The sequence below is a fragment of the Oncorhynchus kisutch genome, linkage group LG25 (assembly GCF_002021735.2).
Source record: "Oncorhynchus kisutch isolate 150728-3 linkage group LG25, Okis_V2, whole genome shotgun sequence".
NCBI lineage: Eukaryota > Metazoa > Chordata > Actinopteri > Salmoniformes > Salmonidae > Oncorhynchus > Oncorhynchus kisutch.
The window spans coordinates 12,177,785-12,198,325 of NC_034198.2; the positions used below are offsets into that span (position 1 = coordinate 12,177,785).

Here is a 20,541-nt window from a genome sequence, read left to right on the forward strand (position 1 = left end):
ACCGGGGCAGTTTTAGCAGGGCCGAAATTTGAGGAACTGACTTGTTGTAAAGGTGGCATCCTGTGACATTGAAAGTCACTGAGCCACTTCAGTAAAGCCATTCTATTGCCAATGTTTGTCTACGGAGATTGCATGGCGGTGTGCTCGAGTTTACACACCTGTCAGCAACGGGTGTGGCTGAAATAGCCGAATCGACGACTTTGAAGGTGTCCACATACTTGAAATCAAATCATAGATAATAAACAACCAGTAGCAGCAGTGTACAAAACAGAGGGGGGAGGGGTCAACGTAAATAGTCCGGTGGCGATTTTATGAATTGTTCAGCAGTCCTATGGCTTGGGGGGAGAAGCTGTTGAGGAGCCTTTTGGTCCTAGACTTAGCACTCCGGTACCGCTTGCCGTGTGGTAGCAGAGTAAACAATCTATAACTTGGGTGACTGGAGTCTGACAATTTTTGTATATATTTATTTTTTATTCTGATTTCTCAAGGGGTGCTGTAGCAATCTCAGTACCCCCATTTCTCACAGCTATGGTAGTGGGTGTAGAATTGATAAAGATAAACGTAGCTTGCTTAGAACCAGCACTCCATGAAGAGCATGTCATCAATGACACCTCTCCAGCAATCTTCTCCATTTCATTCCAGGATGAGCCAATCTTTCAGTCATGCGCTCTTCCTTTACCTTCCTTCTATAGAAGAAAGGAAGTGAAACATTTTCTTTCTTTTCATGTGAGTACACCACAAGAGGATGTCAATAATCAATACATATAAGTTATTCCCCCAAAAGGTGGCAGTATGACCTAAACTTGTACTGGGTGTGGGGTGAGCCCAGGCAAAGTATTGAACTTTAAACTGATCACCAAAATGCAACAGAACAAACATTTAAACTAATACAATGTATTTAGGTTTTTATTCATTTACAGTGGCCAGATGGTCTGGTCCAAGGCCACAGACTTGGCTTCAAGATCAAATTAATACAGAGAGAGATTTATTTTTCCAATAATTTTATTTGACAGTTAAAAATAAGGTTGAAAATTAAATCATCTTATAAATGTACACGTCACTTGTAAAACAAGTTGTAGGCATATTTAATTATCAGAAATCTCCTAATAAATCACTTATTTTTCAAAATGACTAAATATACAGATCTTTTATACGGCTATATCCTCATTGACATCATCAAAAGCGCAATTAGCATGTTTCTGCTTAGAGCTGTTGAAGAAAGGGGGTGCCTCTCGATTCACCCCGGGGAAAAACACTTCATTAAAATGCAATGGCTTCTTAGGATCTGAGGTTCGAGAGGAAAACAAAGCAGTCTACATTGTGTCCTTTAGTAGTCCACAAAATAACTCAAATAAATATCTGTGGCCATATGGCTTTTTAACCTGCTTGCTTAAGTCCACTGTATAACTGAGTCCACCTGTGTACCATAACTAATACCATGACTATGGACACTACAGAAAGACACAAATGAAACTCCTGACCTGAAGCCAAAATGATCAAACGTGTATTAGGCATACAGTACATACAAATATACTTGCACGTTCTTACTAAAACCCGAAAACATAGTGTCTGATTAATTGTCTGCATAAGGGATCATATTCCTAGACAGTTGTTGAAAATGTCCAACTGCAGCGATGGGAGGTTCACAGGTCTCAGAAAAAGAAGAAAAAAAAGAAGTCTCTTTATTCCGCTCTCTCCTGCTCCCCTGGCCTGGATCGAACCGCGGCCCTTGTGTGATGTCAATGCTCTGCGGTATCAGATGTGTCCTTACTGGCAATATCGAGCAGATCCCTCACATTGATTACAGTGAGGTTTATATTTTTATGCCGTCTCGTGTAGGGATTTGTACCTTGATGTTAAACCGGCGTATCTTGTTACAGCTCTCATACGACTACAAAATTACCATAGTTGAAGCCAACATTTGAGACACATTCTGAGAAAAGTGTAACGACCCCGCTAACAGAACATGGGCCGAGATTTTTTTTTTTTTTTTTTACAAAGAGGCTCTATTGCAAAGGTAGATCTTATGTGCCCCATGTGTACAAATGATGTTCTAACCTCAGAGGCTGAGCCAATTCACAGAAAATACATGATTATCATAGTGAGGTCATGCCATTAAAAGAAAGATGTTGCTACTTGAAAACACTTTTCTAGAAGGGACAACATTTCAAAACAGAGACAAAAGCAATATGAAACTCTGGACGAGGTCAAAGAAAGTTGATTGTTCAATGACAAAGCAATCTGAACATAGCAGGCTCCTACGTGAAGTTCTGCGTTTGAGAACCTTTACAATAGTCATAGCTAATGCTACGGTACACATGAAATATGGGAAGAATTAAGGTCTAGCCTGTATTGCACATAAATACATTGTAAGTTGAGAGAAATGCTTATTCAAGTTTGCATAAAATGTTCAATACATTCCCAGCACAGTATGAATCAACTGTTGAAGCTAAAAATGGATGAAGTTCAAATGATGCCTACGCAGACAAAAAAAAAACTTTTAAAAAACTAAAATGATAGCGTAACCACGATGACAATAGCATGGTACAGGTCTTTCCATCTACAGTTTAACCGTCCACCAACAAGTACGGTGTTCTATGTTGTTGTTGTTTTTAGGCCACATTAAGGCTCGAGGGGAATTGAACTTCACTCCCGTCTGGTTTGCTTCTTCGCGATCTGGCCGGCAGTCAAATGAGTGAGCAGCAGCAGGTCAGATAGTTTTCATCCCCCCCCTAATGGTTAAGGTTAGGATTGGGGGTCTGGTGGTTAAGGGAAACAACTCCTACCCTCTTGCCATCTCCATTGCAGCCCAGGCTCAGAGGCATATTGGGGCAGCTACTGCTCAGAGAGTCAGCTTGGTCTGGCTTTTGTTTGTGTGGGAGGAAGGGGATGGATTACGGTCTGCGTGCTGAATGGACTAAGCTCTGGTCAGCTAACTTTACGCTGGGTCGGCTGGCTGGGGCTCAGAATCCGCATCGACAGCCGGATACAAGGGGATCCAAAATTAGCTTGACCACCCTGCTCGTGAGGACTATAGGGCCGTCTAGTGAAGCCTCAGGTTATGGGGGGGGAGGCAAAGTGCTTAGAGGGAGAGAGAGAGAGAGAGAGGTGGAAAAGCAAAAAGGCCAATGTGAAGGATAAAGGAGCACCTCAGGGGCAGTGAGGTGCCACCTGAGAAAGGCAAGCGCATGTTGTACAATTCCATGAGTGTACAAGACATCGGGAACACCTGCTGTTTCCGTGAGACTGACCAGGTGAACGCTATGATCCCGTATTGACGTCACTTGTTAAATCCACTTCAACGTCAGTGTAGATGAAAATGGAGGAGACTGGTTAAAAGAAGGATTTTTTTCTTAAGCCTCGAGACAAATGAGACATGGATTGTGTATGTGTGCCATTCAGAAGGTGAATGTACAAGACAAAAGATTTTAAGCGCCTTTGAACGGGGTATGGTAGTAGGTGCCAGGTGCTCCGGTTTGAGTGTGTCAAGAACTGCGATGCTGCTGGGTTTTTCCACTCTCAACTGTTTCCTGTGTGTATCAAGAATGTTCTACCACCCAGAGGACATTCAGACAATTTGACACAACTGTGGGAAGCATTGGAGTCAACATGGGCCAGCATTCCTGTGGAACGCTTTGAACAACATGCCCCGACGAATTTAGGCTGCAAAGGGGGGTGCAACTAAATATTAGGAAGTTGTTCCTAATGTTTTGTACACTCGGTGTATATTAAAAACAGAGGCATACTCCAATCATCTTCACTATAGCTTCACATTTCACCTCAGGATTGTTATGTGGCACAGCATGTGGGCTGGGCTCTAATCATAGTCACTTTACAGTACATACAACAACAACAACAAAAAATAGGTGAGGGGGACAACACGTGGAAAACAGCCATGAAAACACCACAGTAAATTTGAACTTCAACAACTGACAAGACAAACGATCGGAAAAGGCAGCAGTATACTTCGGATTTTTTTTTATAGATCTATGAAAAGATTATTCCTGATTCTAGAGAAAGAAGGCTTTAGCAGTAAAACTAGAGTTTTCCCCCTAGGATCTTGTTTTGTTTTCTTCCTTGAAGGCACACAAACTACTATGCAAATATAATCAAGTGTGCAAAAAAAGCTTATTAAAAGAATTCGAATGAGAAAAATAGTTTGTATTTCACTTGAGGTTGGATCAAGGTAGGAATCTATGACGGGGGGGGATGTGCTTTACAACCGATCCAAATTACTCTGCGATTTATATTGGCACTTAGTTACCGTTAGTGCAGACGCAGACCCCTTGCAAATGCCATGCAGTTCACACCTGCAGTGTCTCACATCTGGGGTGGGGGGCAATTCTGCTGTGATTTGGGTCATTTTTGCAGGGGGAGGAGGGTAGAGGTCTCAGTGGACAGTGTGACTCCAGAGTTAGTGGTGAGTGACACAGAACACCCTTCTCAGAGTGAGAGGTCTGGTCTGGCTAGATCAATCAAATCGACCAACCCTCCCACAGTGAAGTCACGCATTCAAAAATATATCACACTCTTTAATGGTAGACATTGAAAAGCAGCACATTGGAGTCTCTCCCTTCTGTTATCCATCTCTTATAATTCCCCAGATCACCTCTCCGTTTTAAAGAGCAGTGGTGAAGCCATTATCTGGGGTTCCTCGTATCCGGTCCGGTCTCTCCATCACCCCTCCTCTTCACCCCTACTCACCTGGGACCTAGTTAATGGGGGCTTGCGGGTTGACGATGACCTGGATGACAAAGTCCTTCTGGATCTTGGTGTCATGCAGGCGGGTCTTGTCCGTGAGCAGCTTGCCCGAGAAGAACCAGCGCTGGTGGGCCGTGTCGATGTCCTCCTGGGCCTGCAGCTGCTTCTTCAGCTGCCCGATGGGGTCGGCCATGCTAGCACTAAGGCGCAGGTCCTTGCCCGTGGAAAGGCGCACCTTGAGCTGGAACTCCTTCTTGGGGGCAGCGGTGGGCTCGGGGTTGTCACTGGGGTCCTCGTCGCTGCGCTCGGAGATCAGGTTGACCGGAGGGGCCAGGCAGTAAACGGGCAGCTGGTAGCAGCTACCTAGCTCGTCATAACACTCCGTCAGGGACCCTGGAACACAAAGGAAAAACATGTTTGGGTTGTTAAATGTGTTATTTCACAACTTCACAGACAGTTGTCTTGACTCAGGCATGAATCAAAGAAACAGATTTTATTATCAGGTTAATGGTTGTCCAATCAGAGCATGGTGTAATATCGTCATTGTTCCAAACCAAATGTACCGACAGCCTATTCAGGTTTCATAATGTGCCTCCAGGGATGATAGCTTCCCCCATAACACAGTTCTGCAGTGTAATGCTGGCTCCATCACCATGGCATGAACCAGGTCTCGTCTGTCTGTGGTCCTCACCGTGAGGCAGTGTGATACTGGCTCCATCCACTATGGCCTGGGCCAGCTCGTGGTCGTTGCACTCCAGGGCCACAGTGGCCGCCTTCAGGGCGTCCCATATCTCCTTGCGTCCCTCGAAGGCCGGCGCCGTGTCCCAGAACTCATCCCTCTTACTGCGGAGCTGGCCCTCCGTCATGGGGTAGTCACTCTTCCACTTGGGCTTGTCCTTCTTGAGGGGCTCATTGCGACCTGCAGGGAAGAATCAGATGTTTTTTTGTAGTATCAACCTATAGACTATGTGCCACAATATTGTTACACAGCTTGCATTGAAACAAGCACGGTTTTAGTAACATACCTAAGTAATATACAGTACTGTATACTGGGTTACATCCCATATAGGCTTGGGTGGTATACCATATACAGTGGGGCAAAAAAGTATTTAGTCAGCCACCAATTGTGCAAGTTCTCCCACTTAAAAATATGAGAGAGGCCTGTAAATTTCATCATAGGTACACCTCAACTATGACAGACAAAATGAGAAGAAAAAAAATCCAGAAAATCACATTGTAGGATTTTTCATGAATTTATTTGCAAATTATGGTGGAAAATAAGTATTTGGTCACCTACAAACAAGCAAGATTTCTGGCTCTCACAGACCTGTAACTTCTTCTTTAAGAGGCTCCTCTGTCCTCCACTCGTTACCTGTATTAATGGCACCTGTTTGAACTTAACAGTATAAAAGACCTGTCCACAACCTCAAACAGTCACACTCCAAACTCCACTATGGCCAAGACGAAAGAGCTGTCAAAGGACACCAGAAACAACATTTTAGACCTGCACCAGGCTGGGAAGACTGGATCTGCAATAGGTAAGCAGCTTGGTTTGAAGAAATCAACTGTGGGAGCAATTATTAGGAAATGGAAGACATACAAGACCACTGATAATCTCCCTCGATCTGGGGCTCCACGCAAGATCTCACCCTGTGGGGTCAGAATGATCACAAGAACAGTGAGCAAAAATCCCTGCAGAGAGCTGGGACCAAAGTAACAAAGCCTACCATCAGTAAAACACTACGCCGCCAGGGACTCAAATCCTGCAGTGCCAGACGTGTCCCCCTGCTTAAGCCAGTACATGTCCCGGCCCGTCTGAAGTTTGCTAGAGAGCATTTGGATGATCCAGAAGAAGATTGGGAGAATGTCATATGGTCAGATGAAACCAAAATATAACTTTTTGGTGAAAACTCAACTTGTAGTGTTTGGAGGACAAAGAATGCTGAGTTGCATCCAAAGAACACCATACATACTGTGAAGCATGGGGGTGGAAACATCATGCAGAAAAACCGCCCCAAAGCAAAGGGACCAGGACGACTGATCCGTGTAAAGGAAAGAATGAATGGGGCCATGTATCGTGAGATTTTGAGTGAAAACCTCCTTCCATCAGCAAGGGCATTGAAGATGAAACGTGGCTGGGTCTTTCAGCATGACAATGATCCCAAACACACCGCCCGGGCAGCGAAGGAGTGGCTTCGTAAGAAGTATTTCAAGGTCCTGGAGTGGCCTAGCCAGTCTCCAGATCTCAACCCCATAGAAAATCTTTGGAGGGAGTTGAAAGTCCGTGTTGCCCAGCAACAGCGCCAAAACATCACTGCTCTAGAGGAGATCTGCATGGAGGAATGGGCCAAAATACCAGCAACAGTGTGTGAAAACCTTGTGAAGACTTACAGAAAACGTTTGACCTCTGTTATATACCCTTTGTTGGCAATGACAAAGTATTGAGATAAACTTTTGTTTTTGACCAAATACTTACTTTCCACCATAATTTGCAAATAAAATCATAAAAAAATCCTACAATGTGATTTTCTGGATTTTTTTTCTCATTTTGTCTGTCATAGTTGAAGTGTACCTATGATGAAAATTACAGGCCTCTCATCTTTTTAAGTGGGAGAACTTGCACAATTGGTGGCTGACTAAATACTTTTTTGCCCCACAGTACATTGGGTGGGAGGGGTCCTTGTGTGCACTGACGGTAATACCATATACCCCGATATGGTACAGGAACAATATGAAAATCTGCATAGTGCCCAACCCTAGTGCCGATACATTACCAGGGTTCGTTCTGAATCAAAAGTGGCTTAGGTGGTGGGCGTGGCAGGGGGCACGGCTAAATGTTCACACAGCACATCTTGGCGGCGTAGAGAAAACGATAGAATTTTTAAAGCCAATTTCTAGCATTTCCACAAATTTCCCCAACGAGCTAAGAGAAAAATCCTCAAATTCTATGCATTTTGCCATGGCTAATGCAGTGTTGTTTGCTCAAACAATCTATTCACCTTGACTGTCTAGCTTTTATTTTGGTGATTGTACCACACCTCTCGCGTTACTTCGCGGGAGTTCCAAATAAATTGACACATTTATTGTTATTCAATCATTTCATCCAAACCGCTCACACACGTCAACGGGCGCCTGGGCACTAAAATAGAAGTTGGTTCTATTTTTGATGCTTGACGCGCTGCAAGTCCCACCTCTCCCATCTCCTCATTGGTTTTTAGGAGCATATATCCATGAGGGTGATTGAAAGCTGAACTGAGGTCCACACACCAGTCCAGTTTGTGGTGGTAATGCACCTTAAAAAGTTGGTTGCCAACCGCCATAAAGTCCACAGAAAAAGAAGACTGAAGGAGGAGAGATTACTAGAAACTAACAAGGTTTACCTTTTTATCTGTAGATTAATTGTCAGAGTAGAGGACCTTGTGCATTTCAGGTAAAATAACAGCCCAATGTTTATATCCCAGGACAAATTAGCTACCAAGAGCAAGCTAGTTAGCGAAATTGCCATGAGTGGTTTCATGCATTTCAACCTGTCCCAAATTAATATAGTTGGTTCAGAGTTTGCTTTGATATTTCAACCTGCGTGTCCTGATGGCGTCTGGTGTGGATGGACAAAATCACAATACGTGCTATGGCGCACTCGCGTGCCCAGTCTAATCAGCATGTTAATTCTCAAATATTAGAATAAAAATATATAGATGATCTTTTCTACATTATGTGTTTTAGTCATTTAAGTTGATGTCATGGCAACGTTAGCTAGCTAAACTCATGCGCAGAAACACGCCATCAGGTCTAACGGTACAGGCCGTCAAATCAGAGGCAATCCTTTGATATAATGTTGTTTTTGACCAAAACAACGTGCCAGTTTCTCACTTTCACAAGGTCGGAGTAATAACATGTTCGACTACTTAAGACATTGGCTCAAATCCAGGCTGTGCCTTTAGGAAGAATATCACTTCTCTCTGACTTTTCAAACCCCAAACCCAGGCCTGGTCTGGTCTGCATGGTATGTTTGGCAAGAGTTCCCGGAAGTCTGGCGATGTTGCCTCTCTGAGTTTACAATCTCTGTGGTTAAGTTGCACATCATTGTTTTCAACATGTGTGAGTTTAGCTAGCTAACGTTGCCATGACATCACCTACAAGTGTGAGCTGGGATTTCTATTGGAGAAGCAGTTTTTGCCTAACTGTATTGTGTAACCAGATTTTTCTGCCATTGAAAGCATGTAAATTCAACAACAAAATTTGGGGTGGGAAAAACTTTCAGTGTAAACATAAAATGACTCTCCTTCACTGTAGCCAACGTGAGTAAAACATTTAAACGTGTTAACCCTCGCAAGGCTGCAGGCCCAGACGGCATCCCCGGCCGAGTCCTCAGAGCATGCAGCTGCTGGTGTGTTTACAGACATATTCAAACAATCCTAAACCCAGTCTGCTGTCCCCACATGCTTCAAGAGTGCCACCATAGTTACCTTAGCTTTTTTGGGAACAGGAACAGAGCTAAATGACTACTGCCCTGTAGCACTCACTTCTGTCATCATGAAGTGCTTTGAGAGACTAGTCAAGGACCATATCACCTCCACAATACCTGACACCCTAGACCCACTCCAATTTGCTTACCGCTCCAATAGGTCCACAGACGACGCAATCGCCATTACACTGCACACTGCCCTAACCCATCTAAACAAGAGGAATACCTATGTAAGAATGCTGTTCATTGACTACAGCTCAGCATTTAACACCATAGTACCCTCCAAACTCGTCATTAACCTCGAGACCCTGGGTCTCGACTCTGCCCTGTGCAACTGGATCCTGGACTTCCTGACGGGCCGCCCCCAGGTGGTGAGGGTAGGTAACAACATCTCCAGCCCGCTGATCCTCAACACTGGGTCCCCACAAGGGTGCGTTCTCAGCCCTGTCCTGTACTCCCTGTTCACCCACGACTGGGTGGCCAGGCATGCCTCCAACTCAATCATCAAGTTTGCAGACGACACTACAGTGGTGGGCTTGATTACCAACAATGACGAGACGGTCTACAGGGAGGAGGTGAGGGCCCTCAGAGTGTGGTGTCAGGAAAATAACCTCTCATTCAATGTCAACAAAACAACGGAGATGATTGTGGACTTCAGGAAAACTGCAGAGGGAGCACCCCCCTATCCACATCGACGGGACAGTAGTGAGGAAGGTGGAAAGTTTTAAGTTCCTTGGCATACACATCACGGACAAACTGAAAGGGTCCACCCACACAGCGTGGTGAAGAATGCGCAGCAGCACCTCTTCAATCTAAGGAGGCTGAAGAAATTCGTCTCGTCACCAAAAACACTCAAAACTTTTAGATGCACAATCGAGAGCATCCTGTCGGGCTGTATCACCGCCTGGTACGGCAGCTGCTCCACCCATAACCATAAGGCTCTCCAGAGGGTAGTGAGGTCTGCACAACGCATCACCAGGTGCAAACTACCTGCCCTCCAGGACACCTACACCACCCGATGTCACAGGCAGGCCAAAAAGATCATCAAGGACAACAACCACCCGAGCCACTGCTTGTTCACCCCGCTATCATCCAGAAGACGAGGTCAGTACAGGTGCATCAACGCGGGGACCGAGAGACTGAAAAACGGCTTCTATCTCAAGACCATCAGACTGTTAAACAGCCATCACTAACATTGAGTGGCTGCTGCCAACATACTGACTCAACTCTAGCCACTTTTATAATGGAAAAATGTATGTGGCTAGTGATGAATTTGATTACTTTATATAATGCTTACATACCCTACATTACTCATCTCATATGTATCTACTGCATCTTGCCTATGCCGTTTGGGCACCACTCATTCATATATTTTTATGTACATATTCTTATTCATTGTTAGATATTACTGCGTGGCCGGAACTAGAAGCACAAGCATTTCGCTACACTCGCTTTAACATCTGCTAACCATGTGTATGTGACAAATACAATTTGATTTGAACAACTCTCAAAGTTACATCCGAGGCATGTCCAAGGAATCCACGTAATAAACATGTACTTTCTATAAACAAGCACTTTCTATAACACATTTTCAAGTAGAACGGACTACACAGTAGATAGGTAACAAGACTTCAATACCAGCAGCCATTGATTTGATAAAGCCATTCATATTTATACAAAAACCTTTTGATTTTCCGATGTAAGGTGAATAATAACCTAGTAAAATAATGTTTGAGGGGGCATTACCATGTGGAAAGAGAGCAAAAAATTTTGTGGTGTCAATGCCTGGTATAGCATGACATTATAATAGGATATTCAATAGCCTCCGTACAATAAGGTCATAGTACCATATTGCTAGGTGTACCAGACACATGAAAAGGCTAGAGTCCTTAAAACTGCCCTACAAAAGATACTCAGGAAGCTGATAGACATGACCTTGCTCTGGCTATGCCACAGCCTGCCGTGGCAGTGTTAGATATTCCATGAGGACTAATACACCTATAATCCATTCCTCATCAACATAATACCAAAGTCTTCCCCTCTTTGCTAGAACCAGGGCAGAAAGGTGAGCCATAAAATATCTCCTGCACATCTATCATTCCAGTGTTAAATTGCTATATTGTAACTTACTTCGCCACCATGGCCTATTTATTGTCTTACCTCCCTTATCCTACCTCATTTGCACACACTGTATAGACTTTTTCTACTGTATGTTTGTTTTACTCCATGTGTAACTCTGTGTTGTTGCATGTGTCGCACTGCTTTGCTTTATTCTTGGCCAGGTCACAGTTGTAAATGAGAGCTTGTTCTCAACTAGCCTACCTGGTTAAATAAAAGGTGAAAAAAACTGAGCGATCTAAACTCTGCACATTTGCATGCGAGAGCAAAGGAGGCATTCCGAGCATACAGTGGAGTTGAATGCCTGAATATTTCCCTTTCTGTGCCATTCCCGGTCCAGATATTGTTTGGCACCCTCGGCGTTGCACCGGGTACAAAGTATGGGAGTTGTGCATTCCTATTCCCCAAACGTCTCACTTGGCACTGATACAACAGTTAACAAGATATTTACAGAGTGTTTGGGCCTGCCCGTCTGGAGAATCTCTCTACATTGCTCCCCCCCCCCCCCCAAACACCCACCCACCCTATCAATGTTTATAATTAGGGCATGCAGACAGTACTGCACATGTACATCTGAAACATTAGTGCTTAGCATTGGATTAGCACTGCACACCTCGCTGGGCAGCCCTGCCAGGAAAACACTTTTCAGCACCAGGCTGGCCCAGCATACAGAGCTTCTAAAGTGCATCCTGTCTCGGTCTAACACATAACCTAAAGGAGAGACGGCTTAATTGGACTCCGGCAGACAGCTGACAAGTGGCTCTCAGAATGGCAGAGAGAGAGAGGAGGGTTCCCGGTCTCCCAGGACATTGTGCCAAACTGAGCAGCTGGGTTTTAGTCGGCACCGAAGCGTGGCTTCGGCACAGACTGCCGCAGGTACTAAATAGGCCTAAGCAAGGTTAGCTTGCACCCGAACGAGCATTTAAACAGGTTCAAAGAAAGGAGAATATGGAGCCGATGAGTGTGGTCCTAAAATGACCAGCTAGAGGTCTTGCTGGTCTTCATTGTCAAGTAGGCGAACTAAGGGCAGCAAGGAGGGGCAAAAAGACAGTTGCCAAGTATCTAAAAGGTTGCCTTTCCTCCAAACAAATTATTTATAGTGCAGGCAGCTTACAAGGAGTAACTAAATCGGGGGGGGACACGCTGTAGGATTTGTAGGGCGTGTAACGTTGGGTCTTCCTACTAGCACTCAGGCAGGGTGGTGGACAAGTCTACAAGAGCTGTTGGATTAGGCAGCACACAGGACCAAGACACACAGCTGTGTGTGTAACACTATGATGACGTAAGGGACACGATACATGTTCAACTCAACATACAGGCTAATAAGTCTTGGGAAAAAAAGACCGGAAGACTTACCAGTCATCATATACAGAGCATTCAGAAAGTATTTACGCCCCTTGACTTTTCCCACAATTTGTTGTGCTACATCCTGAATATAACATGGATCAAATAAGTTTTTGGTCACTGGGCTACACATGTCAAAGTGGAGTCAATAAGTATTATGGCAAGCATAAACAAGTTCAGGAGTAAATGTGCTTAACAAGCCACAAGTTGAATGGCTGTGATAGGAGGAAATGGAAGATGGCGCAACAGCATTGTAGTTACACCACAATAATAAGCTAATTAATATTCCAAAACATGCATCCTGTTTGCAACAAGGCACTAAAGTATACTGCAAAAAAGTGTGGCAAAGCAATTCAGCTTTGTCCTGAATACAAAGTGTTATGTTTGGGGCAAATCCAATACATCACAGAGTACTACTTGCCATATTTTCAAGCATGGTGGTGGCTGCACATTGTTCTGGGCAATGTTGCTTTGAAGCTGCGTACGTGTGCTTCTCCCCTCAGACTGCCATCCAGAAGAAATATTAACCAGCGCAGAGAAGCACACGACTGAACAACTCAACTTAGAGGTTTCCGCTTTAGTTTCCACCATTAACATTTCGCTCTACTGCGGGAATTGTGCTAGAGTCAATGCAATATGCAGCCACTTTCAATGTAACATACCGAAAAACAAAAATGAACTTTGCAAGAGTATTCTAAACTAACGGTGCAAGAGATTCTTGTAGACAGAGCGCATTGGATTAGGATTCTATTGCATTGACAGGCATAAATCAGGCCTGTACTCTACACAGACCGGTATGCCATAACCAATCAGAGCTGCAGTAGGCCTATATGCAAATAGCCATCGCTATATATGGATCTGTGCAATTCAATTTGAACTGGACTGTGTTTACAGCATGAGTGGTTGAGAATTCATGGACATGTTTTGAGATCAAAGTGACAGACGCATGTAGCAACCTGTGCACATTTGATAATTTTCTTTGCTAGTTAGTGAGTTATTATCCCAGTTCTAGCTCATTTCTAGTTAACAATGGGGCAGTGGTTGCTTCCTAAAAGAGCACAAAATGTGTGCATTTCTAGCTCTTTGAAAAGCAAGTCAGGTAAAGAGCTTTTTTCTATGTCTTAAAGGGGCAGTGTATTTTGAGACGGTCTTGAATTAGATAAGTGGCCAATAGGCAGAGGGTAGCACAATTATTCTGATTGTCTAATAATGGGGTAAGGGAATAATGCATTTTACTTTGTAAAATGGTTTCTTGCATTCAACATTTTCAGTCACCTTGTCTGAAGGACACGTGGATACACTGATTGTCAGGCCCTGCATGTTTTTTTCTCTTGTTTTTTCTCTCTAGTCTCATGGAATGTAGGCCTACATTGAATACCACACATTTACTGGTACTGTTGCCTGAGTGATAGAACAGCTATTTCCATGTTAAAATGTCACAGGATGCACTTTTCTCCATTGTTTTTGATGGTAAGCCACCCTGGAAGGCCAACATTATGATCAAATAGCCACAGTATCCTACTTGGCCACTGTTAAAAGTGTAACTTAGAGTGGGTACAGCCTTAGCGTTCACAGTAAACACACGCCTGAAGTTACACAGAATTCTGCACTCAGCAGACCTGAAATTTGCTCAGTGCAGAATTTTTTTCTGGGGGAACATTAGTTATGGGTATGCTTGTAATCGTTAAGGAATGGAGTTTTTACAGAATAAACAAAAAGAGAAAGCTAAGCACATGAAAAATCCTAGAGGAAAACCGTGTTCAGTCTGCTTTCCATCACACACTGGGAGATTTCCGCAGGATAATAAACTAAAACACAAGGACAAATCTACACGAGTTGCTTACCCAGAAGACGGGGAATGCTCCTGAGTGGCCGAGTTACAGTTTGGACTTCAATCTGCTTGAAAATATATGGCAAGACTGGAAAAATGGTTGTCTAGCAATGATAAACAACCAATTTGACAGCCCTTGAAGAACTTATAAGATATTATACAATCCAGGTGTGCAAAGCTCTTAGACTTACCCAGAACGACGCACGGCTGTAACCGCTACCAAAGGTGATTCTAACATGTATTGACTCCGGGGTGTGAATGAGACATTTCAATCGTGTTTTCACTTTGTCATTATGGGGTATTGTGTGTAGATGGGCAAGGTAAAAAAAACACATTTAATCCATTCTGAATTCAGGCTGTAACAACAAAATGTGGAACAACTTAAGAGGTATGAATACTTTCTGAAGGCACTGTAGCCTAGACTAGGCCTTTGGAAAAAGTCTATAGCCTAGGCTAATGTGTAGTCTTGATTACCAGTTAACTGATTTGGCAACACAATCCAGCAAATAGTTCAGAAATGTTTACGGCCCATTTGCAGGTGTGCGGATGAGAGCATCTCCTCTGGCCACCCATCGTGAATCAGTGTTGCCAAAGCATTGGAGACACATTGCAGCCACATGACGCAATAAGCAGGGTGTGCTCCTCATGTGGGGCTTGTAAAAGTTGTTCAATGGGTTGAGGTTATGATGGGGCAGATAACGCCACACTTGGGTGTTGGTGAAATGCATATTACAGACATGGTTGCATTACAGAACATAACTTTTCAGGACATGAAGAAATAGCCCACTGCTACAGGCTGCTAAAAAGCATGATCTTGGGTGCAAATTAATACGTTTCAATCATAGCTCACCCCCCTCCCCGGATGCTACTAAATACAGGGTGGATTTCTGTGCCTGGAGACCTACAGCCTGCTTTCACCTCTGCAATGTCAACATTGAAGTAGGTCAATTTCAGCCCTGAACCAACAGAGCTGAAAAGCATATCCACAAGACTAGGAAGTATCCCTTTCACATACAGTACTGCCATATAGGAATAAATTATATGAAAGTCAAAACCGTTTCAAGTAGAAACACAGCCCCAGTGACATACTGGATAATCTTCACCACCCGATGAAGGGCCTTGCAGTCGTGGACGGCACTTTCCCATACCAGGCTGTGATGCAACCCATCAGGATTCTCTCGATGGTGCAGCGGTAGTATATGGAAGAGGACCCGGGGTGGTATGCCAGATTTCTTCAGCCGCCTTAGGAAGTAGAGGCGCTGTTACACCCTCTTGACAAGAGTGGTGGCGTTGGTCCATGGTCTGTGACGTAGATGCAGAGAAACTTAATCTACTACAGTCCCGTTGATGTGGACCGAGGAGAGTTCCCTCCTCTGCTTCCTGAAGTTAACAATCAAGTCTTTTGTTCTGCTGACATTGGAGGAAGAGGTTTCTGTCCCACAATGCCAGTTATCTTACCTCCTCCCTATAGACTGACTCGTTGTTGTTGGTTATCAGGCAGTTTCTTCAGCAAACTTGGGAGTTGGTGTCGTGCAAAGCCACGCAGTCATGGGTGAACGGGAGAGGGCAGAGGACACCCCCCTGGGGGGCCCATGTGTTAAGAGTCAGTGTAAAGGAAGTGTTGTTGCCAATCCTCACAGCCTGTGGTCTGCCTTTCAGGAAGTCCTTGGAGGGAACAATAGTGTTGAATGCTGAACTGTAGTCAATGAACAGCATTCTCACATAGGTGTTCATCTTGTCCAGACGTGTTTGGGCCGTGTGAACAGCGATGGAAATGGCATCTTCCGTGGATCTGTTGAAGCAGTAGGCAAATTGGGGTGGGTCCAGTGTGCCTGGCATGCTGACCATGACCATCCCTGTTATTATCTATGCAGAGTCATTTTAATAACTCTACCTACATGTACATATTACCTCGACTAACAGGTACCCCCTGTATATAGCCTCGCTCTTTAGGTATTTTCTTAAAACTGCATTGTTGGTTAAGTAAACACTTCACTGTAAGGTCTACACCCGTTGTATTCAGAGCATGTGACAAACATGTTATTTGATTTGACCAGCCTCCCGAAGCACTTCATGACGACAAGGGTGCATGCGCGGAGCGATAGTAATTTGCCCATGTCACCTCGGTTTTCTTGGGAAAAGGGATGATTGTGGTCTCCTTGAAGAGAGTGGGAACTACAACCTGGTACAGGTTGAAGATGTATGAGAAGATGCCCGCCTGTCAGCACACACGCTGGGGACGCAGCAAGGGATGCCATCTGAGCCAGTGGCTTTGTGAGAAATTCTGTGAATACTCACATCAGCCTCGAAGACCGAAAGCGCCTGGTCATCCGGAACAGCGAGAGCCTTTCTGGATGGCTCAGTATCGTCTGCCTTAAAGCGAGCATAGAATGTGTTAAGCTCGTCTGGGAGGGAGGCGTCAGTGGGCATCACACAGCTGGATTTGCCTTTGTAGCCTATGATAGCCTGTTGTCCTTGCCACATGCATTGCAAGTCAGTTGTTGAACATCGATTCAAGTTTGAGTTTGTATTGTCTTTTTGTGTCCTTAAAGGATTTCCAGAGCTCGTACCTGCTTGCCTTGTACGGATCGCACACCACCGAGCCAAAGTTCTTTCTGCTGACATTGAATACTGCAGTACGGGCTCTCATCGTGCTACGGATTGGTCTGTTGATCCAGGGTATGTCTGGATTGTTATTTTGGTTACATCAACACATTTCCAAATGAAGCCTGTGACTGACGATGCACATTGAATGTACAAAATACTAGGAACACCTACTCCTTCCATGACAGACTGACCAGGTGAATCCAGGTGAACGCTATGATCCTTTATTGATGTCACTCGTTAAATCCACTTCAAAAATCTGTGTAGATAAAGGGGAGGAGACCGGTTGAAGATAATTTTTTAAGCCTTGAGACATGGATTGTGCCTTTGAACGGGGTATGGTAGATGCCAGACGCACCAGTTTGAGTGTGTCAATAACTGCAATGCTGCTGGGTTTTTCAAGCTCAACAGTTTCCCGTGTGTATCAAGAATGGTCTACCACCCAAAGGACATCCAGCCAACTTGACACAACTGTGGGAAGCATTGGTGTCAACATGGGCCAGCATCCCTTTGGAACATTTGACACCTTGCAGTCCATGCAGAACAAACTGAGGATGTTGAGGGCAAAGGTGGTGCAATGCTATTTATTTATTGAACCTTTATTTAACTAGGCAAGTCAGTTAAGAACAAATTCTTATTTACGATGACGGCCTGCCAGAAGGCAAAAGACATCCTACGGGGATGGGGGCTGAGATTAAAAAAATATAGGACAAAACACACATCCCAACAAGAGAGACAACACTACATAAAAGAGACACCTAAGACAACAACATAGCAAGGCAGCAACACATGACGACACAGCATGGTAGCAGCACAAAACATGGTACAAACATTATTGCGCAGTCAACAGCACGAAGGTCAAGAAGATAGAGACATCACACAAAGCAGCCACAACTGTCAGTAAGAGTGTCCATGATTGAGTCATTGAATGAAGAGATAAAACTGTCTAGTTTGAGTGTTTGTTGCTGCTCGTTCCAGTCGCTAGCTGCAGCGAACTGAAAAGAGGAGCGAACCAGGGATCTGTTTACTTTGGGGACCTTTAACAGAATGTGACTGGCAGAACGGGTGTAGTATGTGGAGGATGAGGGCTGCAGTAGATATCTCAGATAGGGGGGAGTGAGGCCTAAGAGGGTTTTATAAATAAGCATCAACCAGTGGGTCTTGCGACAGGTATACAGAGATGACCAGTTTACAGAGTAGAGTGCAGTGATGATTCCTATAAGGAGCATTGGTGGCAAATCTGATGGCCGAATGGTAAAGAACATCTAGCCGCTTGAGAGCACCCTTACTTGCCAATCTATAAATTATGTCTCCATAATCTAGCATGGGTAGGATGGTTATCTGAATCAGGGTTAGTTTGGCAGCTGGGGTGAAAAAGGAGCGATTACGATAGAGGAAACCAAGTCTAGATTTAACTTTAGCCTGCAGCTTTGATATGTGCTCAGAGAAGGACAGTGTACCGTCAAGCCATACTCCCAAGTACTTGTATGAGGTGACTACCTCTAGCTCTAAAGTAGTAATCACACCAGGGAAATGGTTCCCTGGCGTTTTGATGACCATGTAACTCTTTCGGACAAGGTGACTTATCAATATATTCGGCTATATTTACTCTCAGATTCAAAAATGCAAATTAGCATCAAAGTAGACATCATGCAAGACTACAAATGCCTGCAAGCTCCTGCACGTCATCTCTAGCTAAACACCTTTGCTAACAGGCATTGTGTCGATTTTAAAACTTGCACAAGACAGCTTGCAGAATTGTAAATTTAAAGAAATGTTGCCAATTTAATAATTACTAAATGTAGCTAACATTAGATAGTTAATCCCAGCCTCAATTTGGCAGTGTCGTTCAGATCATCATAGCATTTGTAGTTCTTTATGATAACAGTTGCAAATATGGCTGTCTTTCTTGGGGGGGTAAATACAGTTGAATATATTAACAAGTCACCTTGTCCTAGAGAGATTTACAAGGTTAGCAAAACGTCACGCCAGGGTAAGCCTACAAGAAGCACAGTCGTTATTTTAGCTATGCGTTTCTAAAATCCACTATGGGAAAAATATACGGTGGAAAAACGATTGGAACCATTTCATTGTTTGACCGCTAGGTTTTATGGGTTTTAAGACTCATGTGGTAGGTACTATTGGGTATGCACTACACTTGAGAACCTAAGGAGAAACTCCTATTGACCAGTATTATTGCACTGGACCGGGGAATTAGTAATTACATGGGTATGGCACTACAATGCACGATCTGGTAAACACTTACCATGCAATGTAATGAACTTGGTTTGTATTCGACGCACTCGAGATAACCAAACGAATACTCGTTAACTTACCTCCACGTTTTCGGTGTGTCCTTCCACCGCTCCTGGATGAACCGTGGCCCTGTGTGTCCTCGCGTTCTCTCCCAACACATCCTCCCATGATTTGTATCAGATGGCTAACTATGTCGGGGCCCCATCATTAACCAACCGCTAGCTGGTTCCAAAACAAATATATACAGATCCACTGTACAAAATTCACGAGGTCAAGTTAATTATCTTGATAGATGAATCCACAGAGTAACGGAGGTAATGTGCACGCTGGTCGAACAACTAGCTAACAAGCACGGAAGCTAGCTAGCTAAACAAGCTCAATAGTACGCTAGCTATCTCCGTTTTATTATTGTTTGATGTGATCCAACGTTTCAAAAGCAGTAGTCACGTGCAGAATGTCTAGCCCGCTAAATTGGATAAAAGTGTCAACAATCATTGATTGCGTTATAGTTCAACGCTAGACATTCCTCTATAAATACAAATTTAGACAGGTTCGCTTTCTTTGTAGCCAACAGTTAAGCAACTTTCTTGCTAGCTAATAAATTAGTAAGCAGAATTCTATGCACTAGCGACCGGGTAAATATTGTAAACATATAGCTAACTAACTTAGATAAAACAATTGATTGTGTATATGGAGAATTTCCAACCCTTCTCATTTTTGTCAGCCTGGTTTTAAATCCCCCTTCCCTTTCTGGTGCAGATAGAAACACTAACTTTTTACGCCTGCGCGTTCTTGGGGGGAAGGGGGTCAAACGATTGAAAGTTTGTTTTAAAATGTTATTTTATGTTTCTTCAGAGAAAATATAATTGTAATGATGCTCTATGTTTTTTGTTTTGTTATTGTTTTGTAATTCGAAATTGTATTTAAAAAAATAATAATAATATTGAAAGTCCACTACCTTGCTAAAAATGTACTTGCTACATTTAGCAGATGCATGGGCCAAGTAATTAAATACAATATAATATTTACAACATACAACGTTGTCTTTGGAATATGCACGTGGCCACTTCCACAACAAACAAATGGTGTATTATTTGGTTGGTAAAATATCTAGCTACAGCTGTATTACCCTGCAAAAAAATGGAATTGCACCTTTATGCATGTCCTTAAAAATCATAAGACGTTATAACGTTTTTTTGTGACCCTGATCTCAGGGTAACCG

At 43.7% G+C, this 20,541-nt stretch overlaps 1 protein-coding gene across 1 annotated transcript; it reads right to left on the bottom strand.

Moving 5' to 3' along the window:
- Positions 1–984: 984 nt before the first annotated feature.
- On the bottom strand, positions 985–20,100 carry LOC109870422 (ubiquitin domain-containing protein 1). The gene is made up of 3 exons (XM_020460928.2): positions 19,400–20,100; positions 5,393–5,620; positions 985–5,094 (listed from the first exon to the last, which is right to left on the bottom strand). Exons 1-3 carry the CDS (start codon positions 19,485–19,487, stop codon positions 4,712–4,714), a joined length of 699 nt encoding a protein of 232 aa, XP_020316517.1. The 5' UTR covers positions 19,488–20,100; the 3' UTR covers positions 985–4,711.
- Positions 20,101–20,541: the final 441 nt, after the last annotated feature.